Source organism: Rhinolophus sinicus, linkage group LG03 (assembly GCF_036562045.2).
Source record: "Rhinolophus sinicus isolate RSC01 linkage group LG03, ASM3656204v1, whole genome shotgun sequence".
NCBI lineage: Eukaryota > Metazoa > Chordata > Mammalia > Chiroptera > Rhinolophidae > Rhinolophus > Rhinolophus sinicus.
In genome coordinates this window covers 174,896,472-174,924,317 of record NC_133753.1, presented here as the reverse complement: position 1 = coordinate 174,924,317, position 27,846 = coordinate 174,896,472, and the positions used below count along the sequence as shown (strand labels likewise).

The window sequence follows — 27,846 nt, the reverse complement described above, 5'->3', positions numbered from 1 at the left end:
GACAGTCAACAGGTGTTTTGAGAAAGAAAGCAATACCACAGGTGGTTTCCTGGTCCCAGGCACCTGGGGAATTCGCATGCTATGCCCCTTCTAGACTGTCACAACGTTCATTAGTCCGATAAAGGCTCTGATAACTTCCACACTTCTCTTTTTAACTTTTAAAAACTGTTTGATGTTATTTAACTCAACGTTTTGCAAACTTATTTGATCAGAGAACCACACCATCCTCCTTTTTTTTGAGGATAATCTTACCAGGTTATTCATCCTGGGAACACACTTTGCGGAAAGGGCTCTAAAATAGGAGTGGAAATAAGCAAGCATTTTACAAACTCTTACATTTCCTCTCCAAGTCATTAACTTCATACCAGAATTTGGCATAAACAAAATACGGCTGGCCTCAGCACTGCCCTGGCAGAAGGACTGTCAATGCCCTAGCCCACAAGTGGGTACCTGAGACCCCATCAAGCCTCAACATGGGGAGTCGGCGAGTATCAGGAAGGAAGAGAGTTTTAGGCAAATCTGAGTGCTGTCTGCTGGAAGGCCTAGGCTGGCGGCCACTTCGAAGAGTCATAAGAGCATCAGGGTTTTGATTTGGGTTTAAAACATCACACAAGGCCACCTTTTAATAGTCACAAGGCCGCCTGTGATATAACACGGGGTGTGTCATCCGAGGAGGAAGCATGTTTTCCTCCCCCAACCTAGGGCACTGGCATTTCCTCTCTTTGGTGTGTTTTTCTTGCCACCAGAATACACTAAGCTCAAGGCCCCCATTTGCACAATTCCAGGGATTCTGCTACATTGCCACATAGAACCGATGTGAATGGCGTCACCCAGAGTTGTGCAAAGTGGTGGCTCTGTCCAAGCATTTGCCTGCCTCAGGGTTTGCCAGGATGCTTCTTATTTGTTGGCACTCTTTCTTAAGTCCTGCCTCAATGTCACCTCTAATTAAAGCAGGCTCTCTGTTATTTTATGTTATAATATCTTGGTTGGCGTCTTTATAGCAATTATCATCACTTGGATCACTACATATTTTTACTTATTGAATATTGTCTCTCTCCACTCAGATAAAATATCAAATCCATGAGGGTAGAGATTTTTGTTTTGGCAACTTTTGAATGGCTGGTAATTTGAACAGTGAGTGCCTGGCATAGTATAGGCAAAATGTAAGTATTTGTTGAGTGAAGAAATGCAGAATGATTTTGCAAGTTTTTTCCCACCTGGATAGTGATTGGTTGTGGAGAGTTGATGGGCAAGGTTATTGACCAACCAGTGGACTGTGTGGTGGTGAAGGGGATGGCCTTCTAACCTATGGCTGGCTGATAATAAATCCTTGTGGATGGCTGTATGGTCCAGCCATGGTCCCCGGCCACTCAAGGAAGTATGGAAGTATAGAAAGCAATAGAAATTAGTTTTTATTTGTAAAAAGTTACAAAATGATATTGTACAAAAATAAAGTCTGTAGCGAACTTTGGTTGAATAACACAAACGACCGACAGAGAAGTCAGAACTTCCAGAGAAGTGATCTCCTTACTGGATCAGGTGGTAATTGTAACGATTAAGAAAAATCACAAACTTTACCCTTTTGTGGATTTGGTAGAGCGATTTGCTTCCGTTAAAACCTGCTTATGGTGTGTAGGTGACACTGGGAACAAGTTGTCAACACCCACTGAATCCTAGAGGCTCTCTGGGCAGGGACTCTCCAAAGGGAGCTAGGGGCTGAGTTGACATCTGGGGACACCAGCCATCAAACCTGCCAGGACTGTCTGAATAGGACAGATGATCCTGGGGAGACATCAGATTGTGCTTTATGAATGACCAGACTGCTAGGTCTGTCACTACTCTAAGCAGGCTGCTCCTTGCTGAGCAAGGTCCCATTCTGGCCCCGGGAGATGGGGAGGGAGGCATTTTCCTCTAATTTTGAGTTGTGCAAGGGGAGCAGAAAGGACAGAAAGGAGCAGAATGATGGAGAACTTGGGATTTTGGGGCTGCGGGGAAGGGATGTGTAACTGCCGCCTCTTGGTTACTTCGAAAAATTAATATGATTATTTGAGGGAGGCCAGTAAGGTCATTTAATTGCTAAACCTGTCATACTTTTGGGTTAATAGCCTTGAAGATAGTGATAGACGATCTCCTTGACAAAAATTCCTTTTATGAAGTATGTGACAAGCTCTATTACAGGGCTTAGTGCATTGTGCATGGGTCGGCTGCCAGGCAAATCCACGATCTGGGGCACATATGAGGTGGTTGTTCCCATCCTACTCTCTCCCCTCTGAAGATGTTCATCATAAAGGTAGTGCAGGGTTGGCCTGCTGGCTCACTTGGTTTGAGCACGAGCTCTGAACAACAGGGTTGCTGGTTCGATTCCCACATGGGCCAGTGAGCTAGACTGAAGACAATGAGCTGCCACGGAGCTGCCAGAGGGGCGGCTGGATGGCTCAGTTGGTTAGAGCATGAGCTCGAAAACGGCAAGTGGACTTGGAGCTGAGCTGCGCCCTCTACAACTAGATTGAAGGACAACGACTTAGAGCTGATGGGCCCTGGAGAAACACACTGTTCCCCAATAAAATAAAAAAAATAAAGGTAGTGCACTCTGCGAGCTCGAGCCTTGGTGTGTGGCCAGGCCAGACGTCTTCCTCGTCCACCCTTCTGGGCCACCTTCTTCCCAGGAAGGGATCAGGTGTACAGGAACAGCAACTATTGCCCTGAGATGACAGCCAACGGGCTTTTATGGCAACCAGCAGATCTCACTTCTGGAAGGCCAGCAGTGTACTCCTCCGCTGTACAGCACACCCCTGTTTCTCAAGAACAGTGGGTGGAAGGATGGAGGAAGAGTGTCCTCTCTGGGCGGACTCCTGGCTACCTGACAGGATTTTCACTTTTAGGTCAACATTGAATCTAGGACTACCTACTAAAAGAACTTAACCTTTCATAAATATGGTTATGCATATCATAAATAGATATATGTGGAGGGGAATAAGAGCTTAAAAACAACAGAAAATGGAGCATATGGCATTTCTGTTCTGAGATGGAGCAACGAAGAAATAAAACCAAGTGCCAACAGTCTCTGCACATGGCTCCCGAAAAGGGGGCCTGTCAGAAACATTCCTTCAGACACATTTCTTTTGTTAAAAAGAAAACTAGGGAAGATGTTGAAATGTGGGGAGATTAATGAGGGCTTTTCTTAAAAAGGTAAAGTAAGTGATTTTTGCCTAGTGAAAAACGTTTTAATACTTTGAAAAGCATGGACCCTTGTTCCCAATTAAAATTTCCTTTGTCACCTTTCTTTGCATTTTGCGAGCACATATACTTTGGCACCTTTGAAAAGAAACTTTAATAAATAAGGGAAGAAAGAGAAACTCATTAGTGAACGGTAATAAATAACAATAACTTAAATCTCAATAAATATCTTCTCTATATTTCTGTATCTGAAATAGATGCATTGCATCGAGTAGCTTCTCTGGTCACTGGTGACCACGCATAAACGGAGCTGCGGTGTATGTAACATCTGTCTCTCTGTAAACCGACAGGCCGGTGGGTCTCCCTGCCCCGGTGAGCGGGTAGCCTTCTCCACTCGCTCTCCTGCAAGAACGCTGCCGAAAACCACAACTGGTTTTCTGTTTCCAAGGACATGAAGGAAATACCTTCAGGTTGGTTTTTAGTCATGAGGACAGCCTTTTTTGGTTCCTAGCCAACTTCTTCCCACCCCACACACCATGTTCAAAAATCAATCACCAGCCATTCACCACATGCTGGTTGTAGTAAACCTCAGGCCTCAACTTTCAAATTCAAAGGTTACTATCTCGTGTCTTTGCTTTTTTTCCCCGCCCCCTCTTTTCCGGGGTATGTCTCCACTGAGTGACAGAAAAATAAACCTTTCTTGCTTTCAGCAGTAAAACGTCAAAACAAGGAATGACACCGGGCTTACGTTTCCCTGGTGTCTCCAGACGTGTGAAAACAAACCACAGGAGATACACTGGTTTGGTTTCAAGTGCATCCGCAACTGTGCCCGTGACCGGTGATGGTGGACTGTATCAGATGAAACGATGGCAACACCCAACCAGGGACACCAGCCCTGAGCTTCTGGTGGCATCGGCTGCCATCCGGAATAATCCAGACGGCCGCTTTCTCTCTCTCCTGTCCAGTTTGCTGTGGCTGGATCTCCCTCTACCAGGCTCCCACAACGGCTGCCTTCCTCCTTCTCCTTCTCCTCCTCCTCCTCCTCCTCTGCTTCCTTGGTCCTCATCTTCCATTCTGGGCAAACATTTCCTGGGAACCTTGGTCCCTTTCTTTGCACTGTAGCAGGAATGCAATACACAGCGGTCTCTGGAGCCGGAGTCAGATACATCCACACCTTTTAGCGGAATGCTTTCTTAGAATATGGTAAACCAGGTTATCATCTAAAAATGACAGGTCATCATCAAAGGCGATGGGTCTGCAGCAGGCCTTCCCTACTTTGTCACTCACCAGCCTTTTACTTTTTGATAAGTTTTTTAATATTTTGTCGTACATTGTCTCAGCAGCATCACAGGAGCCGCTGCAGTACCGAAAAATCAGTTCCTCCTTGGTTTCGTAGCCCAAACCCAAGTCAGTGACATTCAAATGGACGGCAGTTAGGACACAACCCCGATTTTTGCCCCTCTGGCCTCGCCGACCTTTCCCCCTGGAATTCTCCATGTGGGCAGTGGCAGCCTGCCGATTCCGCTCTCTTCTGGGAAGCACTGCCATTTGTTTGTCCGGTGACCTTTTCAGTCTTTTGATGGTGGCTTGAATAAAATCCATGACATCGTCAAACTGATCAGGATAATCCTCCGGCATATTTGCTGTTCAACAAGAAAACAGAAACAGCCACGTGAGACAAAAACAATGATCATTTCAAGCCGTCCTCCAGATAACAGCACCTCCAGAAGTGACCTCCGACTGGACCCACAGCGAAACTACAGCCTGTCAAGCTAAGTGACCACTGTAGTCCCCCGAGAACAGAAGCTAAAATCCACCCTCCAAGACTCCGCAGAAGGAAAATTATTCAGTTGAAAGAGGAGACTAACATGGTGGCTGACACACTTCCTTGTTGAAAATAAATTCTTAGGAGCATTTCCATCTGACTAATATCTGCCATTGTTAACAAGTCTGTATGGAGGCTGATCCTGGAAGACCATTTTTCTTGTCTATTAATATAGCTTAGAGTAGTGGTTTGTAACTTCAGCGTGAATGAGAATGACCTGGGATGCTCAGTGAGACACAGATTACTACCCTCAGGGGGAGGTGTGGGCAGGGGCCGAGGAATGTGTATTTTTAACAAGCCTGGGAGGAATTCTGATGTAGCTGATCCACAGGCCGTACTTTGGAAATCCTGAAAAAAGGATTATTCTTCCAACACGGCTACTTTCTTCGGGAATACCCAGTTCTCTTCCCTGAAATCTATCTCAACTTAACACCTCTGCACGCTGAGTGGGACAAGAACCATTTTGATAGAACAAATGAAAAGTTCGTGAACTCAACTGTATTTTAAAAAATAAGAGACTGATGAACAGCGTTCTTCTCACTAACAAAAGGACTAACTTACCACTTCCTTGGAACAACAGGAATTAAAAAATATGGTAGTACTGTCAGATGACATAGAAACGTGCCACAGCAATAAGTGGAATGAGATGCTATTTGTGGATCGATATAGCCTGACCCCCAGGATAGGGTCCAGCCTTTGCGGCAGGCTGTCACACAGGCTGTCACATGACTCTCACCGTCTTTGGTTGCAAACAGGATAAGACATGTACTTTAAGACCATCACAGGGAGGAATGATGAGGCAATGCTGCTAAGATATTTGAGACCTTTGGGTAAAAGCGGGAATTAGGTGTCTCTTGGTGTTTTCTGCTGCGTTTCAGCATTTGCTTTGGCTGATCAAGTAACAGAAGACTAACTATTTGAACAATTTAATACATTTCTAAAAAAGGAAATCAATTCAAACACCTGTTATTAGGTACTAGACCTTTCATGCTCCCCTCATCCCATTTTCAGTTAATTTAGTATGTTTAGGGTTATAGTGGCTGCAAGCAATACACCACAAAAGAGTTGTTAGCAAGAGGGAATGAATGTTTTTGGCCAAGACCATGTTAAAGCAGAGAAGGATCATATTGTGCCTAACCCACATCCAATTGTTTTGTCATGAACTGATTGTTAAAATAGATGATCAGGTATCCTATTGCATAAAACAAAATACAGCTAAGGCGACTTAACCACATAGATAGATAATATATGTAAACTATATGGCATATAGGAATGAATAGAGTGGGGATTGTGTGAAATAGCCAGAGCTCCTCGTTGCCTGATATCTAAAATTTGGCCTTGGGTGGTTCTGCTGCACAGAAGTCAGGAAGCTGCTTCCGCCTGGTCTGAGCCCCATTATCTCTTGCCTGTTTAACCTCAACAGCCACTGAACTCCCTTACCCCTGCCTTACTGTCCTTCGGTCTATTTTCTACTCAACAGCCAGAACGACACTCCAAAAACTTTTAATGCAGCTCACGTCCCGCCTCTGCTCCAAACCCTCCGCATTTCTCTAGGAGGAAAAGCCAAAGTCCACAAGGGCCTCAGGCCCTCCCTGGCCTGACCACCGCCTCTCCCCCAGTCTTTGCTGCCTCTGATTTCATCTTCTAAGTCTCTTCTCATCACTGTTCTTCAGACATGGTTTCTCAACCTCAGCACTACTGACAGTTTGGGCTGGATCGTTCTTTGTTGTGGGGGGCCGTCCTATACATTGTAGGATGTTTAGTTGTATCCCTGGTCTCTACTGAAGAGATGCCAGTAGTACCCCTTTCCTATCCCAGTAGTGAAACTAAAGTGCCTCCAGACATTGCCAAATGTCCCCTGGTGTCAAAATCGCGGTGGATTGAGAATCACAGGTCAGACTCAGGCACAAGCAGGGACTCAGGGCTGTTTTCTCTCTGCCTAGAAATTGTTCCTCAGAGCACACAGTGGCTCACTTCCCATGTCCCCTTCAAGTCTTGGCTCAAATGTCCCCACCACCTCCCTGTTTAAAATGCAATTCCTCCCCAAGCCCAGATCTAGACCCTCCTGCCCTGCTCTTCCCTCCCCACCGTAATACTGCCTTCCAACACTTGGTATAACTTATTTGTATTTGTGATTTATTGTCTGTCTTCTCTGATAGAATGTGAACTCCAGGAGGCAGGGACTTTTGCGTGGCTTGCTCACCAATGGATCCCAAGTGCTTAAAATAGGACCTGTTCCCTGGAGGCCCTCAATCATTTTTTAATGAATTTAGGTCACCATAAGAGGGAGGAAAGAGTCAATTTTTCAAGGGGGGCACTTGAACTTCAGCTGTGAACTACACCATTATGAAATGAAAGGCTCCAAGATAAACAACCCACATCACATAGCCGGAAGCGTGCCCTGACTGGCACAGTCGTTTTCCTCCTGAGAGTTGAATAACCATCTCCAAGCTGACTTTCCCTCCCCAGGCCAGCTTCCTGCAGCTTTAAAGCATTAGCTCTCAATGCCTACTTCATCCTGAGTGTTCAGAAAGGGCTCATGCTCTCTGGGAGCAGTAACATTTTCCCTAGGAGAACTGGAAGAGGGGGCGAGCATTCTGAATTTGTCATTTCCTCTGAACCACTTTCTGACTGGACTTTCCTTAGGAAGTTTTCTGTTTTCTTCAACAACAACAACAAAACAAACTTTAAATCACTCTGATTTTAAAAAATGAACTACTTATTTTGAAAATTGGGCTGCTTATGCCATTTTTGATTTCTTTCAATAATAAGCTATAAAAGAAGAAATTAGGTGTGCTCAGTTTCAAAAATCCATACTTGTACAGAAATCTGAACTCCTAAAACTGATATATTAGGGGTGATTAATCAAAGCACAAAAAGTCTTCAAATTCCAAAAAAGACCTTTGTTTTTATAAAAAGACACACATTGGGGTCCCTGGAGCCATTTAAGAATTTCTGAATTCTGTTCCCAGTTAGAAAACTGGGAACATAGAAATTTAAAATCAATGAAGAATCAACTGAAGATTAATAAGAAATGAGAACTAAAATTTTAGCATAAACTAATGGGAAAACATTTGAGTTACAAAAGTTCAACTTACACTGGTTTAGAGACTCATTAATTTATATTATATGATAATTCACATCATTTTATAGGAGTAGAGTTACAATAATGATTTGAATTGGCATCTACAATGTTCTTATTTATTGCCAGATACTTTCAAAGTTCCTGAAAAACATTTTCCCTCATTTTTAAGACATTTTGGCTACACAGTTTAATCCATTGGCTTTGCTTACCAGATAAAATATAAAACACTTAGTTAAATTTGAGTTTCAGACAAATAGCAAATACATTTTCAGCATGAGTAGTCCTCAGTCATGTTTGGGACATACTTATACTTCCTTATGACAATGTTTAGTCCCTTTTCCTCTATTTTAAATTCCTTTTCAGGGTGATGCCTGTAGCAGTGTGAATGCACCAACCACTTAGGCTTTTGGATGAGGTGGTGAACAGATTGACCCTGAATTAAAAGGCTTCCTGGCACCGGGGAAGCAGTCAGTAAATGTTGAAGGGTGCAACTAATGAGAACTTCTCCTTTTGATGGGAGAATCTCCCTCATACCTTGTTGTTAATGTGGACATTTATTTAAGCCCTGAGTTCAGGTCATAGGCAATTCTTATTGAGCTGAAAGATTCCCCTCCTCCCTTTTCTTCTCCTTGAAAAATACAGCAAAAACATATTTATGCTGAAAAGTTTTACGTGGATATAAATTTTGGAAACCAGAAAAGGGCAACATTATATTTTCCAAACCACAGAGCAAATACTACTGTTTCTTCCAACTAAATTCCTAATTCTAGGCATTTTGATGCTGACTTGAGTTCATTCGTAGAGAGGTCTCAGTTTATCAACAGTAGGCATTTGGGGGGCATCAGGAGCCATGCACCTCACTGAGCCTGTCCTTAAAAATTCTGCAGAGGCCTCCAAACCTGCCCAGGCAAGTGAACTCCCGGTGACGAACCAAGAATCCCACAGGGGCCTCAATCTTCCAGGAATTCACCAAGCTGAGGGAAAAGGTGTTTGGGTTTGGATTATTTCCCTAAATTAAGACTTAAAATCACATCACTTTCTTCTTCATCCTATAAAGGACTTGGCAGGAAGTCAGCTACACAAGTAGCCCTCATTAGTATTAACTTTGATAGCAAAATACTTGCAAACCACAAAAGAGGAGCATCATTTTTTTAAAAGGTCAAACATTTGCTCATTTCCCAGACCCACTTGGAGGAGAGATCTTGGAAAACATGTCCAACTAAAAGCTAAAGTTTTTGAAAAATCAAAATGCATTTAAGTCACCGTTCAGGGTGCAACCAAATATCTTTGGCATTATTCTATTTAAAATACTTTAACTTTGATATGCCCTTTGTATAAACAGTGTTGTTTAAACAAATGAAACCTTGTACTGGGGCATGACTCTAGGAACAAACGGTTCACTGCAGAAACTTTGCTTCCCTTGATTATGGGGAGAAAAATACGTCACCTCAAGAACAAAGGACTGAGATATTGACTGTTTTGTAAAATTAATTGAGATTTTATAGGAGCGATTGTGAGGCCTCAGAGTATTCCCTGTAGTAGCCGAACTAAAAGGTATATAATTCAAAACATTATCTTGTTTAGGCTGGCATTCAGTGGATAGGGTAGTCTCCTAAATGTTAGAGTTCTCTTAAAAACAGTACAGGTTAATTGTATTTTAATTAAAGAGGTCCTTTTACACTTGTATCGGGTTGTCCCCTCCTCACTTCTGCCAGGCTGGGGGTGCTAAGCTGGCCTTCAGCCTATCTTTAACCTGTGGGCCCAAGAGGAAGGCAACACAAAGTTGTGTGTAAGGAGATAACCCTTACCCGGAGAGGAAGTGGGCTCTGAGGACAGGACAGAGGAAAGGTCTCTGTGGCTCTGGGGTGGCAGGAAAGAGGGGGCTGGATCCTGGTACCCACAGTGGCCCTCTCTTAGAGGAGCCATCTTAGAGGCCAGAGCTAGCCTCAGGGCCACAGGGGCCACAGAGCGAAGGCCCAGGTATTTCTCGCTCTGGGGAGGACCAGCCTCTGCACTTCACTGGAAAGCATTCAGCTTCTGTGTATTGCAAGGGCAAGGGTAGTATGCTGAGGTCCACAGAGCTGAGCTATTACCTAAGCCAAGGCCACACAGGTGAGACGTGTGTCTGGAACGAGTGCCCAGATGCCCTCACTCCAGGTAGTGCCCTGTTCTGAGATGGGCTGTGCCTGGGGCTGCTGAGGTGCTGGGGAGCCCGTCCTCACATGGAAAGCCTCCCCTGAAAGGTTGTCAGCAGACAGGAGGCAAGTGGAAAACCTCCTGAGGTGAGGGACATTTAATCAGATATTCTTTGTCTCCCTGTACCCCAGGTAAAGTACAAATTGCTCTGTAGACCAAGTATTATGAAAAATGGAAGTTCTCTCTCTCTCTCTCTCTCTCTCTCTCTCTCTCTCTCTCTCTCTCTCTCTGTATTGAGGTTTTTTGGGAGCAACCTCATACACACATATGTATGTACACACACACACACACACACACACACACACACACACATTTATATGAAAAGATCAGCCTAAGATTGAAATAACCCCTTGAGAAAATTCCCAACTAATGTCATTTTTTAAAGAATAAATTATTTTTACTTTTCAATAAGGTAGAAATAAGATTTTCTTTCACTACAATGGAAATACTATAAGAACTACATGATGGAGGCTTACCTTTATAATTCTACAATTACAAAATTTCATCATTTTATATTTAAATAACAGCTTCTGTGATGGAGTTAAAAATGTTAACAATATAAAAGTGGGATGTATGCCGACTTTCACATATTAACTTTAAATCCAACAACATGCCTGCAACGCTAAAGGAGGGATTGCATATTATCTTCCCTTTACAAATTGGAAATTGAGGCTCAGGGAAGATCACTATTTGCCCAAGCCCACGTGGCTTGAAAATGTGGACTTGGTTGGTTTGGTTTCGAAGCTGCAGGACACCTATTTGTTTTTAAGGAAAAGCTCGACTACTATGCAACTTTCACGTCTCGAGGCATATGGGAATTTACTCTAGAACAAGAGGAACGAGATATGCTGATTTCACCTGAACACATGCACGCACTTACCAAATTCAGAACACGAAGTGAGAAGTACGCTTGTATGGGGAAAATTCAGTATGAACTGAGGTACACTGAGCAGATTCTGAAATTAGGCTGCCTAATTTACAGAATGCAGTAAATTGTCCCCAAAAAGGGAAAAGCCATGGCATTCAGGGGCATCTCTTCCATGTCCTGGTTCTTACATATCAGTCTCAGGCAGATCTGGCATTTTCCCAGTTAAAACCGGAAAACCGGCAGCCAAGGGTGGCGGCAGATTCAGACAGAGAGGCCCCATCTCCGGAAGCTCCTCAAACGGACTCTGGCACCAAACGATGAGGCTGTTGCTGCAGAGCTGGAGAGGACACGGCCCGGGATTCCAGTCCAGGATCAGTCCCTGCCCAGCCTCGTGACCTTGGCCTACTCACTCAACCCTTCTGAGGTCAACTAGCCCCCCTCTGGGGCCCTTCCTAGGGCTAAATCCCTAAGATGCGGACGGTCTAAGTCTCGGTGGGAAAGTGCTGCCAGACATTCACTTTCAGTCAGCTCTGTCAAGGAGGTGGCCGCCTTGGCTAATGCCCTGGCAGCCTTCTGCTCAGCCACCAGCATCAGGGGCCCCATGAAACCCCACAAGAGGTAGTTTAGGTTCTAGCAGTTCTTCGCCGTTTTTAACCCTTTGACTCAATGTCTCAGTTACGTTTGAAGTAATCACCACCAAATGTCTGTCAACTCATCAAGTTGTCCTCCTAAGCCCTACTTAGGAGAGGTGGAAGGATGTGAAGAAAGCCCTGTATTTGAGTCTCAAAACAGCCAGGGGCTAGTGGGAGGGAGACATCCTTCTACCTCATTCTCTGTCTGTAAAGGTAAAGATGGCGCCAATGGCTTCTGAGAGGACATCTTAGGACAACGTGCTGCAATTCTTAAGTCTCTATCACCCAAAAACCAAATACAACGTGGCATTTTCTTAAAATCTCTATTGTATTCATTTCTGTTTTTTCTCCTTGAAGTATATTTAGGTCATACCCAGCTCATGACCCACTGCAACTGCTACCAAATCGATCACGAGAGCCTCACAACTTGCCTTGGAAACTGTTGACCCTTGCTCTTCTGTGACCTTCAGCAACATCTGAAATATGTAGTGTTAATCTATGAGAAAGTTCCAGTTCTCTGAAAACTTCTACACAGTTTTGTCATCACTTCTATTTAAGAGAGTTAATTTTGCCATTTATTTGAACTAATTTAAAAGAAGCCCATAGGTCACTGAGCACCGGAACGCTGTGCATCTCACACTATGTAATGACCATCCTTGCTTTGCTATTTTGGACAGAGTACCCATCTAGCAGGAGATAGAACATTCTGGTCCTAAGCTACTCTTGGGCTAACTTCAAGAGGGGTCCATGGCACCTCCTTTCCTAAGAATAATCACCAGCTGAAGCAGTTTACTGAGTCAGGTGGCCATTGCCAGAGCTACTGGTGCAGTCTCTCCATGACCACTGGTTTGTTGACAATAAGGCATGACATGGGTTTATTGGAAAAGTATTTGCACTGTGAAAACACCAGAGTTTTGTTATTTTTTTTAAAAAGCATCCCTGGATCCTCTCAAGGCAGAAGAAAAAGACCAACCAGAATGGAAATCATTTCAGAATATTGAAAAAGGGGCCTTGGGAATACTTTTAAAAGCCACATTGCCCACCAAAATGTCATTTTATTTATTTGCTATCTGCACCTATTGTGACCAATGTCGCACACACTTATTAGTTATACTGTGTCTTGAAACTTTATCCTACAACTTAACTAAGAAAACTTATCATAAGTATAATGGAAATTACTTCATTGAATACAAATAGCCAAAAAAGCCTTGCTCAGGGGGAGACAAACTGTATTTATTTTGTTACTCAGGTTCTAATTTCCCTGCTCTGATTTCCACCTAAGTGCTCCATACTGCTATTATAGTTACATTAATAATTTTACAGTAATAGAGCATAGTTCTCCTGGGGAGAAAATGTTCTTTCTCCTGCTTTTAAGTAGGGAGAACACCCACCAGGGTGTCCATTTGTTAGCTAATCCAAGCACACCTGGTGTGAGCTAAAAGCACTGGCAGTCGGCAATAAACACCCCATGCTAAAGAGTACACATCATGAGATCTGCTACTGCCCTTATAAAAATTTAATGGGGGAGGGCGAGAAGCTTACCCAATAAAATAAAGTGCACAAAAAGACACTTGGGAAAATAATTCTTGTGGTGTTATCAGAGGCAGGCTGTTTTCAAGGGAAACCCCAATGGAGCCTGGAAGCAAAGGAACCTTCGCTTCTTATTCACACAAAGCCCTGCCAACAGCCTGAGAAGCTCCAAAATTGCTGTGGGATTTGCCTTCCCTCAGCCCTTCCCAGGGGCCAGCTAAGCAGTGGGTAGAAGGGCCTGAGGGCCTTGGGCAAGAAGAGGAGGGACTGAGAGATGAAAGGAAAATAAAGGGGGTGAAAGCAAAGTGTTCTCTACCATTTGAGCCTGTCTCATAGACCTGTGGTCAGAGGTGAGGAAGGACCTTCTACCCCCACCCAGTGAATATTGGAATCTCAGACTCTACAGATAATCCGCTATAAGTATCATTCAAAAATGACTGCTTCACAAAACCCCAATTCCTGACTTTTCTTCTTGCTGACTCTCTGTCATAGCCAGGAGAGTTATGTAGCAGTGTCCTGAGCTGGTAGGAAGTGATCCTGTGGCACAGTCACAGAGTGCGTGCTGGGCTCAGGCTGCCCTGGGTCCGGAGTCCGGCTAAGTTACTTAACTATATGGACCCCCAACTTCCCCTTAAAATGGGGATAGTAAACCTTTACCATAACGGAAGAAAAGTTTTCAGCTCAGTGCCTGAAAGCATTTAACAAACGGTGCCTAAAGTAAATCCTTATGGTTACCATGTCTGTGGTAATTCTTCAACGATGTCTACATAGAGGGTAGCAGTGTAAAGATCCACTCCACCAGCTCTCGGCAAAGCAAGATTACCCCAAAGGAGACGCAGACTCTGGTCCCTTGTCAGTCTAGCTGTTCCACAGAGGAGAAGGCCTGCAGCCCCTGGCATGGTGGTCTGTGGGCAGAAGGAGCAGGCCTGTCTTGGGAGTATCTACTGTGTTGTGTCTGTGTTCCTAGAAATGACCCAAAATTAACCACACAAACATCAAGCCCATGAACATTATTTTTGTGTCCCCTATGGCATAGATCAGTGTCTTCAGACTGAGGCATGTGTCCTTCTGGCGACATATAAAGACTTTCTACAGTACTTATAGGTAGTTTTAAGAGAATCAGTTTCCACACGTGCTGCTTCCTAAAACTGGTCTCCTGCAGCTGGTTCTCCTGACCCACCTGTCTGACCGAGAGAGGTGTAGTTCTCACCCACCTCACTCATTTTACTGGGAAGCACAGTCCAGGGGACAAACTGAAATCGGTGGTTCCTGATGTGAGGACACATCATCATGAACTTAGTATTCAGAGGATGTCCACCTGAATTGAATCACATGGAAACAATCACATAAATTGAAGGGCAGTCTGCAAAACAGCAAGTAAGATCGCCTGGACTTTTCAAAAATGTCAATGTTATGGGGAAAAAAGGCTTGGGAGTATTTCTAGATTAAAGGAGAATAAATAGACAAGACAATCGAATGTAGTTTGTGATCCTCGACTAAGAAAAAAACTATAAAGGACATTATTGCCACAATTGGGAAAATTTGAATATAGGGTATCAATTGGATAACAATAGCGTATCAATTAAATTTCCTCAGACGGATAACTGAATTGTGGTTATATGAGGTAATGTCCTTGTTCTTAGAAGGTACCTGCTAAACTATTTAATGGTATGTTTGCAACTAATTCTCAAATGGTTCAGAAAAGACAAAAAAGCAAAATACTAACAAGAGGTCAGTCTTGGGGAAGGGTGCATGGGGGTTGCTTGTTACTATGGACACCTACTGAGGGAAAGTCCCGTATGAATAAACCAAGAAATATCGAAGCAGGTGTTTCCATATTTCATTCTGGCCTGGCACTCCTGGCAAGACTTGGTGCTTTATGCCCCTGTCTGTCCATCCACCCATCCATCTATTCATCTTCTAGTTAGGATCTAGAAGTATGATAGTTTTCGTGGATGTGTATTAACATGTGTATTTGAATTGAAAATGAAATTGGGCCTTTTCTGACCAAAAAGTCAATTTATTTGGGCTGATTAGTTTGATAGTTTTCTGTGAATTGAATAAGCTAAATCTGTAGCTCCCAGATTTTACCCAAAACATATTTAAAGCACATATATAGTTCCCAAATGGGCTGGAAATTATATCTGATACAACTAATTAAACTTATGATAAAAATTTTTAGAAGTCACTTTTAGAAGTGTGCAACAGTTTTTAACATTACTGTTGCAGTTTTGCAAAGCAAAAAAAGTTTGAAAACTTAAAAGCACGACTTCCCACCTCTGTTATTAATGCCATTCAACAGTGGGTTTTGTCTCTACTGAGCTAACTAGTTGTTTCCCAGTGGTCACCCAAGCTCTCTCTATGCAAACCCACTCCTATTCCCACTGTGGCAATGGTCTGGCATCTGTGCAGTCCCCTGTGATTTCCCATGTGAACTCTCCCTTTCCCTGGGCAGAACGGGAGTGATCTGAGAACAAGTACCTTCCCCAGTGCTTGTCAAATGGCTTCCCAAATGCTGTCAGCCTATCAAGTATTCGAGAAGGCCTCGCTATGTCCTAAACAGTTAGGGAGACTCGTCTCATTGCAAAAGGTACCAGCATTATAGGAGTATGTAGAGATATTCACATATCTCTCTTTAAAACGCCCTGCTCTGGACTGTGAAGTCACCATTAATAATACAATCTAGGCCCACTGCAGCCCAAACAGAAATCAAAGAAAGGGCCTAAAGGAAATCTAATACTCTCTGCTTCTTTCTGTTAGATTGCTCATTAGATTTTCTTGAAAATCTGTGTTTCAGGTTTAGGGAATATTTTCAGCAAGCCAGTGTTTATGTTTTCTTAATCTACTGATGTGGGAGCACAGTCTACGTTAAGCTAAAATGCTCGGCTTTGGGACTAGAAATTTGAGGTTTGAATATTGGCTTCACCACTTACTGGATTTGTGACCTTGCTTGAGCAACTCTCTAGGTCTCATTTTTTCATCTGTAAAATGGGGACAATAGTATCTTCTTTTGTCTGATAGAGCTCAAACGTACTTGAGTTTAGGAGATATAAAACCTATTTGTTAAAAACTGGGTTATCCAAGTGGATAACTAAGAGGTGCTATTATGATACTAACTTTAATATTAAGTTTTATTTGTAACTATTCACTTACTTGAGAATTCACAGGTTGATTTAATTGTGCCTATGCCTAGAAGCTTTTTAAAAATAAGGGCCCAATACTTCAATACTGAAAATTACGCCTATGCTATGGATGCCCCTCATGAGCAGCCTGGGTACTTGAATAACTTCTGCCATACGACGGCTTTGCAGCCAGATCCCATTTGCGGCCACCTCTCAGCTCGAGGTGCTCTGGTGGCACCCCGTTGCCATCAAAAACACAGCAAGCACCTTCTTTTCCTGGATTTTACAGCATCTCATAAACTGGGTATCACCTACAGAGAGATCCTAAATTTCACACCACTTCCCGCCACCTGTTCCCAGTTCTTGGCGATGGTCTGGCCTCCTCCAGTATCCACCACCTGCCCCTTCCCCATATGGTGGCCACAAATTCGCCCATGCTTCTCCTTGGTTTGGAATGTGCTCTTTTCCCTCTCCCGCCCTTTCCTAATACCCGTCTTTCAAGTACAGGCTCAAACCCTCCCTCTCCCCCGAATCCTTTCCTGCTATGATCTCCAAACCCCAGTGACTTCATTGCTAGGAATTCTTACCATGACCACAGCTAACGTAAACCTTTTGGCAGACATAGCTATCTGTCTGACAATCCGCCCACCCACCCACCCATCTGCTCATCCATAGTTTACAACTAGATCATAAGCTATTCAAGTTCACAATTTTGCCTTTTAGATGCCACACAGCACCTAGCACATGGAAGATATTTAATGCTTGCTTCTTGGTTGATTTCAAGTGATTAATTAAAGAAAAAGTATTTGAATTGAATAAAGGTGCTATGGATCATTAAGTGCTAAATAAATAAAGACAAAAGGAATGTTAGGAGGGGAAATTGCCAGATAGCTTTTATTTTTGTATCAGCAAAAGTAGCATCTTTTGAGCATAATTCTTCGGCTGTGGATCAGCCTAACTAAGGTCCTAAGACTGGCAAATTCAAATTAAGTCTGAAATAGATTCCTCTAAAGAGTAACAGTTTGAAATAGGTCTCTACACTGGGGCCAGACTGGGATGTTGGTCTCAGCTCTCAATTGAGGAATCAGTGCCTCCTAAAAGTCTGACACGCAATTTCTTGCTTCCAAATGGCAGAGCCCCTTTCCAGCTTAAGTAGTTACTGTATTACAGTATTGCTCATTCATACAGTCCTAAAACAATAAGAAGCAATAGATACATGGTTTTTACTGTGTTTCCCTGAAAATAAGGCCTAGCTGGACAATCAGCTCTAACACGTCTTTTGGAGCAAATTTTAATATAAGACAGGGTCTTATATAATAAAACATAATATAATGTAATATAATACAATATCGGGTCTTATATTAATTTTTGCTCCAAAAGATGCATTAGAGCTGATTGTCTGGCTAGGTCGTATTTTCGGGGAAACACAGTATTTATTCTGAACTCTATATCCCATAACATTACATTTGGAAGCTTAACATTTAACCAGCTGGTTGCACTAGAAGCTTCCTTAGCTAGATAACAATGGGTTTAAAGTCTACTAAAGTTCACTAAAAGTTTTTTGCGGGGTTTATGAAACTTCTTAATTTAATTTAAATGACCCAGCTGGGATCATTTAAAACAGAAACACTCTATCTCAGTACAGGTGGCCTCCAATTCACGGACCCCTTATCACTTGCATATAAGAATCTTAGTCTGACCTGACTCCCTTCTCCCCATGGGGGAAGAGGGTCTCCCTTACATGATCCTGGGAATTTGGTGGGAAAAATTCTATAGGAACTATATGGGATCAGAAAATGGGGAAGGGAAAACTGGGAAGAGCCAGGGAGAGCTGACCCGGGGCAGAATCCCAGGCAAGGCTGACCTGCCTACGTGCTGACCAACCAAATGACTGCGGGTCCCAAAATAGCCTCCTCACCCAGCCTGCATTTCTTTCACTCTCCGTATTATGTTGTGCTGCTTGAAATTCCACCATTTAGAGCTGCATCTTGGCAAAGGCTGAAGTAAAAGGCTGTGGTGGCAGAAAAGGCACTCGTGGGGTGACAAATAACCACTATAATACTTATCTCTGGGCCAAGGGCTTTACAAAGCATTCTCTGAACCTTCCCAGCAACCTCATGAGGCAGGCTTAATATTATCCCTGTTTTATAGATGAGAAAACTGAGGTTTCAGAGACATTAAGTAACAACAGCTGATTAAGTGGCAAGGCTAAGATCCAAACCATAGTCTGATCTGAATGTGTGAACTTGAGATCTTATTTGTTGAAACACCTTGATTTCTTGCTCTTTGCCCTCCTTCTGCAGATTAAGGGAACTAAACCCTGGAAGAGACTCTAGCCTAATAATGGTGTGAATTATATTTTAGTCATATAATTGTTTACATAGATTTTTATGGACTAGCCTGGAAACTTGATAGCTTGATTTATAAGACTGTTTCTACAGGCAATTTTGTGACTTGCTACCAAACTGATGGAATATAATCCCATTATTTGATGACAAATTGTGGGCAACCTGTAATTACAGTTTAACGATGTTCAATGTTTCTTCTAGTTGGCTTCCAGTCACACAAAAAGCCCATTTCACCCACCCAAGGTTTTCCGTGTTTAGTTTTAGCTTCCCCAATTGTACCACACATCATCCATTTACTAGATACCATGTTCCATGAAGGCAGGGGCTTCTGTCTATTATGTGTACCAAGGATTCCCTAGCACCTAGGACAGTGCCATGCAGGCACACATCAATTATTTGCTGAATGAATATGTGCTTTTAGATCACGGATTTTTTTTTAAATTAGAGTTTATTGGGGTGACAATTGTTAGTAAAGTTACATAGATTTCAGGTGCACAATTCTGTAATAAGATCACAGATTTTTAAAGCCACATGCACTTTATACTTTTCCTTGTGAAGTACATTTAGAGCTTTCACACACGGCTGAGTCTGGCATGTGACTATGATGAACTAATAAATTCTGACAACCTTGTGCAACACGGTTTTAGTCATTAGTTGAAGACCTTCCTCCCATATAAAGTGTTTTTCCCCAAGGTAGCAAAACCGAATGCTCTGCATGCATTTCAGTGGTTTGGGGAAACTCTGGTGCCGGCTTCCGCAGACCTGCGTCCTGGCACTTGGACAAGCTGCCTTATCATTTCAGGCCTGAGGACCATAAGGAGTTTCCTTTTAGCTCTAAAATGCTATGACATCTGTGAGTTTCACCTTTTAGATTCTTCATGCCTGCTCTAATCGCCCCTTGGAGAAGATACTGGCAAAAAGCAAAATAAAAGAACCAAGAGAGCTGAAGGGAAAAGTCTCGGATGCCCCCAAAAGAAAATCACAAGTCCTTGAGTTTAGACAAACTCGAAGTTGCTATGGGAGGCAGCCACAGCACATTTACTTTATAGCCAACCTCTAGGGAAGCAAGTGAGCCAATTATGATTTCTATTTGGTTTGTTCATCCTAGGAATAGAATTCTGGCTGTTTCATTTACATTGGAACCAACAGAACACATGCAACCTCACGGGTGAGTGTGTGGATGGGGTACAGTCCAGTCCTTTGAAGAGCACAGAATGATATCAAGGTGACATGAAAGACCCTTTGCTTAATCACTTAAGTTGCAAGCATTTGAAAAGAAGAGCAACCAGTATTTATGGTACTTTATGTTTCCAAAGGGAATGAGTGACTTAATGTTTTTCTACATAAGCCTTAACCAGTTGCATGGTGTACAGTGCAGGATATAAATGTCAGCACTGCGACAGGGGCGTGTTGACATGGTCAAGTGTTCAAAGTCTGCACACTGTCATTATTCTGCCTCCCCTGCACTGACAGCTTGCTACCGAATTGAACATACCTGGAAAGAAGTCAATCTGGCTTAGAATGCAGCTCAGTTTCTCTTTGGGAACGTTTCTCTTTCAAGTTTCCTCTGGGATCTACTGGGTCTTCCCATAGATAAAACAGAATTGGGTATGTTCTGCTGGTTCAAATGTAAATAGAGTAGTCAGAATCTTGTCCAGTGATGACTTAGCATCAGTTTTGGAAAAGGGAAGTCATCTCCCTTTCCCCACAACATACCCCCCACCCCCCCGACACACACACCAATCAGTAGGATTAATACGACTTTGCTTGCTTTGTGACTGGTGGTACCTTATATGAGGCACAGATTTTCTTAGGGTATTATTAGGTCATAGTGATTCAACCCTGACTGCACATTAGACTCACCTGGGGAATATCTACATATCCAGATGCCCCAGTCACACCCCAAACCAATTAAATCAGAATCTCTCAGGGTGAGCCCCAGCATCAGTATTCATTAAAGTTCCCCAGGTAATTCCAGTGAGAAGGGGTCTCTTCTTATGAATCTCTTCCCAAAGGATGGGTAGGGCAAGGGCATGACGGCCAGGGGGCAAATCTCATAGCCACTGGCATTTTGAAGTGGAAAGGTCTCCCTTTACTATACAGTTTTAAATTGTTTGTTGAGTTCTGAAGTAAGTAAGTCACTTGTCCAAAGTCACAGTTAGTTGAAAGCAGAGCCAAAACCAGGAGCCAGCACTAAATAAGCCTAGGTAGACAGGATACTAAAATGCTAACTAAATCTCCTTGAATTAATCAGCGTCATTATCAGGCAGGCCTTTTTCTCTCCTGCGTGCGCTGGTTAGAGAACTATTATCTACCACTATGTTCCTGTTATTTAGGCCTAGGTTGTATGACTGCAAAGCCACTTAGCTCTCTTGGGCAGTATTCTGAAGACAATGGTATAAGAGACATTTTAAATTTAATTAAATTTAATTAAAGGGGCAAAGTAAATTTAAGTTGGAGAAACATTTATAGAGACTAAGATGGAAATACGTGGTTGAAATCAAATAGGTTTATACAATACAACTAATTGACAGAAACTCTAAGAACAGTCACTTTAATTTCAAGGAATCAACCATGTTCTCTTACTAACCCTAAGTCACTCTTGAAGTCTTAATTTGCCTTAGAAAAAATGCACTTTTTCTTTTTTGGGGGACTTCTGGCAAAATATGCTTTTATTGTTGTAATTAAGCATAAAATAAACACATCACATTTCCTAGGCTGTTCTTAGCGCAAGGCCACAGAGTTTGGGGGACTCTTGGCAGACAGCTGACCTGCGGGGTCCTTCTGCCATGAATAGGACCACAGTATATTTCAAGGGCAAAATAGCTGGAGGGGTATGGGGAGGGGGGAGTAGCCAGGGTGACATCCTGGCCACAGCTCACTACTTACTGCTTTATTTTGGGATTGTGTCACATATTCTACCTTTGTTACCTACAGATCTCCCCAGTGGCCTCTAACTTGTAATGCAGCATACCTTACTTTATGCAACAGATAAACTTCTGAAGAGTGGAGGGTACATTATATCAAATCATAGCTGACATGCCCTACTAAAGTGCTTTCTAAAACATTTTTGAGAGGCAAAATCACAGATTTATTTTCTCATATGAATAACCTGGTCTTTTCTTAAGAGTTAAGATTGTCATGTGTGGAGTGAACTACAGCTTCTACACCCCCCACCTCCCCGCCGTTCCAGCTAGCACCATTTACCCTAAGTCTTTCTAGAACCCGAACTTTTCTGAACAGGTTTGACTGTCCAGATACTTGTTCTGGAAATCCAGGCCCTTCTGTGTTTTCTCTGACTCTGGCTTGGTTTTGTAAAACCTCAGCCTCTTCCCTTGCAAGGGCAGTTTAGGATGGAAGTGCAATTGTTTTCAGAAACCAGCACAGCGGGGCACACCCAGAGAAAGGGCTTTGGAAGAAGGAAAAAAACGGTGTGTGTGTGTATATATGATGGGGAAGCAGAGAAAAGGGGACAATTGTGTTTTCCTGTGGTGGTGTTGGGGAAAATATCTGTTCATTGGCATGCTAAACCGACAGCATAAAAATCTGATACCTTCTCTGCTGGGCAACCCAGCACGTGTCGTATACAGACTAGGCGTCCCGGGCCTTTGGGCAGCTGCGGGCAGCCACGCACCAGAAAGGGCTGCAGCGCCAGCGCGGCTCTGCCCGCGGGTCGGGGAGGCAGTGCTGCTGTCCAGGCTGGCTTGGGGTGCGTGCGGGCGGCGGGTGGGGGTAAGTGGGGGTCCGCCGGCGGGCCCCCCGCGGGGAGGGAACGGTTCTTACAGTCACTGCTCAGCGCGAAGGGCGCGCGGCGGCGGCCGAGGGAGCGGTCTTCGGCGGGCGCCTCGGGAGGCCTCTTACCGGCGGGCAGCGGGAAGGCGGACGCGGTGTGGAACAGCACCAGGCAGACAGCCACGACATCACATAACTTCATCTTAGAGTCCCGTCCGGCGGCGGCACCTGCGCCCGCGGGCGAGAGAACCGGAGAACGCATGTTAGGCCTGGTCGCCGCCATGGGCGCGGCATCCCCGCGGGACCTGGCGTCCCCTCAAACTCGTCACCGCCTACTTCCAGGCCGCCGCAGCCCAGCGGATCCCTAGGCATCCCCGCCCTCTTCTAAGTTCCCTACTAGCTCCCCTCCCCCGCGCGCCCCAGGTGCGGCCCTCGCTCGGTGTCCAGCCACAATTGCCCTTCTCTTCCGCCATCCGATCCCAGGGGTCAGATTTTTGACCAGGGCCGCTGCCCCCGCCAGTCCCACTACGACACCAGGATTCCTGACCAGTCCCCACTACTGGCTCGCAAAGCCCACCCCCATGCCCTGAGGGGCAACCGGGAAGCCCCCATGCTGTGTCCTCCACCCCAGCCAGAGACCTCTGCCTCCCCTCCCAGCAGCTCCCATAAGCTCCTGAAAACCAGCTGTCAAACACAGGCAAGCGACTGACCTTTTATATTAGAATAAAATCAAGCGCACGCCAGCCCGGGGGTCCCGGATCCTGCTCTCAGCAGGCGGGTGAAGGCTCTGTGACACCCCTCATCCTACCTGTTCCCCCCGCACCCCCGCGCGTCATTCTTCCCACGTATTTTGTCGTCGGAACAAGAAGTTAGTAGAGACTTGGAGGCTTTTGGCCGGTATGGGAATATCTACGTTAAGTTACATAACTCCCTGAAGCATCAACTCGGTTTAAAATACTAGTTGCACCTCTTAAGGTTAGAGCATTAAATAACGTATTTTGAAAAGGCCCACAGGAGCATAAAGTATGCGTTTAATCAATGCTTTAATATTGCTGTTAGGTAGGGATTGCGTTTGTCCTGAAATTTTAATCCTTCGTGGTATACCCGAACACCTCTGAATGTTTGCAGTTTTGCGAGATTCCTACGCTAAATCCCTTCCCATCCCAGAGGAGTTTCGAGCTCCCCGCGCTCCGGTCACGGTCACTCTTGTACGATTGTACCCGGGTCCCGGACGCCGTAGCGGCGCACCGGCACCCGAAGCCCTAGGCCACGAATACGCGCGGGGCGGGGGCAGCTCTTCTCAGCGAGGGGGCTCCGTTTGGCTTCTCAGTCCTCACACTCCTGCAAAGGAGGGCCGTGCAGCCGAGGGCGGGCGAGAAAACGGTATGGTCAATTCTGGGCCAAACTCCACCCAATTAAGAGGTGGGGAGGAGGCCAGGGGACCTTAGCGTGCGGTGTTACCCAGTATCTTCCCAATGCCAGTGTTCCAATTTCCAAGGGAATTTTCAAGTGGAAACTACGAAATTCATGCAGTTCATTATCTTCTCTACTACAAATAAAACGGACTCTTAGGAAAATTTCCTTGAACTTTTTCCATGGAGAGAGTACTACGACAGTTTCCAGGTAATGCAAAAACCTGGGCGCTGTTCTCCCTTATTTCCAGGCTCGCCCTCCTCCCTTCCAAAGGCAGCCGCCCCTTCTTCCCCCCATCTCTACCTAGAACAGCCGCCCGGGTTCGCGTGCAGGCCACCCGATGAAGCGTTTAATTCGGCTGCTACTTCCAACTGCTGCGGAGACGAACGCATTTTCCACCCCTAGGGCGTCTGTTGGTTCGCCGCGCAGCTGTTGGACTCGGCGAATGAGTTGGTAGGGACTAGGAACTCCCGACAACCTGCAGCTCCGCGAGCCTCATGCCGCGCTGGCTGGTTCACAACCCCGGCAAAAAGCAATGGCTCTGGGTTCGGGCGCACAGACCCAGGCAATACTGCATCCAGGCGGCGCAAGATGAGCGCAACGAGGCGCGTTAGCAGAGAGGACTTGGGAGGACGCGAGGCCTCCTGCCTCTTCGCCTGGATGCCAGCTGCCGGGTGGGTGCGTGCGAAAAGGCTGGCGGCCCTGTGAAGCAGCGAGGCGCGGGTTAATGCGCCATTCCAAATCGCCGTGCCCGCCAGCAGGAAGCGACAGAGGCACCAGATTTCCCTTCCGCATTAAGAGGGTTTTTCCTTTTTTTTTTTTTTTTCCTGCTTGGCCGACGGAGAGCTTTTAAAATTGGACGTGGAGATCCTCAATTAGAAGTGTGGCGAAGCTGGCAGAAGAGAAAACGGTGGAAAACTCCCTGCATCGCCAGAAGTGACTCCCAGCTCCCGCTCTCGCCCTCCGCCCGGTGAGGCACACGCCCCAAAAGAGCTCTCCCATCTCCCCCGGTACAGGGAGCGTGCATTCTTCCCTCTGAGCACCGCCGGGGCCTGCTCCAATCGGAGCGGCTCTTTAGCTCCCGGTATTCGTGGGCGGAGGAAGAGGAGGGGGCCTAGGGGCTGGGCACACACAGAGGTCTACAAGGACGTTTTTCTCATTGCGCGTCTGGGCACCCCACACAATCCCCACACCCCCCGCGGCTTCCCTGTTTGTCTCTTTATCGCTTTGTCAAAGCACATCTGCCCGACGTATTTCCGCCGCCTTTAATTTCTTAACTAGCTGCCACGTGCGGTAAACAAGTTGTGGCTCAGAAGTCGGCGTCCTTGTACCTCACAGGCTGGTCCCCCTCAGGGCAAAAGGGAGACCTCGTGGGCGCCTGCACCTGGTGGTCCCCAGGCCCGGGGCTGAAAAAACGCGCAGGAGAGCCGGAGGGCTCGCAGGAGCCGCCGATTCTGAGTTCCCATCACCAGGGGGCACCAGAAACCGCCTGAGTCTCGTAGCGCTCACGCAGCCGGGAGGCTGCGTTATCATTTAAAGTATAAACCCAGTGAACTAGCAATCCTCCTCAAATCCAAATTATCCCCGTAATTTTTGGATGTCCTCACCAGCATCCCCTCTTTTCAGGCTCCTTCCCTCCATCCTCTCTTCCTAGTTTGTCTCTTCCCACTTCACCTGAGCTGGTTTCCCTGCAACCTGCACTTAGAACTTCCCCTCCCGGGATTCCCCGCATCACGGTGACAACTTCATCGTGGGTGAGCGCTCCCGCCGCCAGTGCCCCCGCACCTTCCTGTGTTTGGCAGGCTGGGAGTTTTGTTTGGGCTTTGCCTTCAAGATCCAGGTTTCAGCGAGAGAAAACGGAGGGGCGGGTGTGTGTGTGTGTGTGTGTGCCATCCTGTAACTCGGAGTTTTCTTTTGGGGTAGGGACAGAAGTTGCTGAAAGATGTATTGCTTTTCTTAACTGTGCCTCGTGTCCTAGAATGTCAGAGGACTTTTTGCTGAACTGTTGGGTCCAAGACTGAGGGAAGGAAAAAGAATGAGGGACGCCTTCTGAGGACAGTCTAGGGAAGTGGGTGTCTGTTAAAGGGCCCGAGGCTAGGTTTCAGGTCGGGGGGCACTCGAACCCCTTGCGAGAATGGGCTGGGGATGCTGCGGGGTTCCCGGACACCTGACACTTGTCACTTGTTGAAAAGGACGCTGTCTCCCTACCCCGCCAAAGCGAAGGCGTGGTGAAACAGCGAGGGCGAGACCTGACTCGGGCCGGGAGGAAGCGCAGCAGCAACCACTTGGAGGCTTCATGGGAAGAGGTGTGTGCGTGAGGGTGAAAGCAGCATCTTCCTTGTAATATTTAAGTGTAGATTCAAAATATTGAGGAAGAGAAGGGCGCGCGCTAACGTATCAGCGGCAGGGGCCCGAAGATTTGTTTGTCCCGGCCAATTAGCAAAATGTTGGGAGCACGGGGTTGGAAAGCACCCTCACCCTCTGGGTACGCACGTCTGGTCTGCGGGCTGGTTCGCCACAGCCGAAACTAGGGAGGCGCCAGCAGGCTGGGGGTTCCAGAGAAAGGCTGTTCCCCGCCCAGATGAGGGTTCATTTTCACCGGGTGGGCCAGAAAACCAAACCGCGGCGAAATCAGCTCTGAGGGGGTGTAAAGTAGTGAAGGGGGTGTTACTGGGGAGGTGGCACAGAGTACAGGAGAAAAGAGGTCATTAAAATAATCACTTCGATGGCCTGGCGGAGACCTTGGGGAGTTTCAAGCGTCTGTTCGAGCTGGAGACCGGGGTCCTGGACTGTCCAGGGAGCCCCTCTCCTAACTTAGACGGGGGTGGTTAGTTAGAGTTTCTGGCATTAGGATAGTGCAAAGCAACCGGGTTCCGAAAAGGGCGAGGAATGTAGTTTTGCTAGACCGCGCCGGGAGAGGGGGGCCCTCTATTTTTAGCTTCTCAGCACCTTTGCATCAGTCCCTACAGGGCCTGCGCTTTCCCTCGGAACAGACCCAAACTCCCAGTAATGATTTCTATGCAGCTGCACGTCCAGAGAGGATACTCTGTGGTAGCGGTGGGTTCAAAGATGACCCCAGCCCCTTACCGTCCCGGGACTTGATAGAAGAGCGCCCCACCAAGTCCGGGAGGGAAACTACCCCCTGGGACATTACGAGGTCTAGAGACAGCAGGGGCACCAGAGATCTTTGCTCACGTGGAAAGGCAACCTTTCCCTCAAGACCAGCCTGTCTCCCGTTCAACTTCTCTCTTTTCTCTGTCTTCCTAGGACCTCTAGTCTTTCTTCTTTACAATTTCACTGCCTGCTCTGGGGTCCAGCCGCACCCCCAGCTTCTCCAGCGACACGCAGCCCTCTGTGCCCGCCGGCGACTTAGGCGCCACCCGCCTCCTCCACCCCGGCCCGCTCTTCCACTTACCTCGGATCTGGTCTCCGCAGACCCCCAGTTGGACATTAACTCCAGGAGCCCCAAGTCCCAGCCAGTACACCCATCCGGGCCGAGGGCAGGAGCGCGGAGCCCCGCCCCACAGGTCAGGGGCACTACAAGTTCGCAATCCTGGGGCTGCTCCGGGCTGCGACGGCGCGCGGGAGGCGGCGGCCAAGGTACCCGCCGCCGCCGCCGCGAAAAGGGCGAGGGATGCCGACAGCTCCCCGGCTGGTTCCCGGCACCCGCAGAAGCCCAAGTCAGAGCAGCCGGCGCTGCCTTGGGTGGGGGGTGACACGGCTGCGCGCGCTGAGCTTTTGGCAGGGGCTGCGTGGGCCCGGGGCGCGGCAGGCGGCTCAGCGGCGGCAGCGGCGCTCTGCGTCTTCTCCGGGCGCAGCTCCTGGGAGCTCGAGATGGGCCGGGCTGATGCTGCCGCCGGAGCTGAGGTCTTGCCTGGAAATCCGAACGAGACACCACGTCAACCAGCACGGGGAGTC

General features: G+C 46.2%; 1 protein-coding gene across 2 annotated transcripts; it reads right to left on the bottom strand.

The window, feature by feature from the left end:
- Window positions 1-1,391: 1,391 nt before the first annotated feature.
- On the bottom strand, window positions 1,392-27,819 carry GDNF (glial cell derived neurotrophic factor). 2 transcript variants are annotated; one of them, XM_019737207.2, is made up of 3 exons: window positions 27,344-27,819; window positions 22,567-22,743; window positions 1,392-4,820 (listed from the first exon to the last, which is right to left on the bottom strand). In XM_019737207.2, the coding sequence occupies exons 2-3, from the start codon at window positions 22,715-22,717 to the stop codon at window positions 4,336-4,338; spliced, it is 636 nt and encodes a 211-aa protein (XP_019592766.1). In that variant the 5' UTR covers window positions 22,718-22,743; window positions 27,344-27,819; the 3' UTR covers window positions 1,392-4,335. The 2 variants fall into 2 exon arrangements, with proteins under 2 accessions (XP_019592766.1, XP_019592767.1); XM_019737208.2 differs by having other exon boundaries at window positions 22,645-22,743.
- Between the last annotated feature and the right edge of the window lie 27 nt (window positions 27,820-27,846).

What these genes read in the sequence shown, in the direction of transcription:
- GDNF (XM_019737207.2), bottom strand. Translation starts at nt 22,717, where the DNA reads ATGAAGTTATGTGATGTCGTGGCTGTCTGCCTGGTGCTGTTCCACACC. An exon ending in CTTCGCGCTGAGCAGTGACT is followed by an intron (nt 4,821 to 22,566) that starts GTAAGAACCGTT and finishes CTTGTTGAACAG; the next exon opens with CAAATATGCCGGAGGATTAT.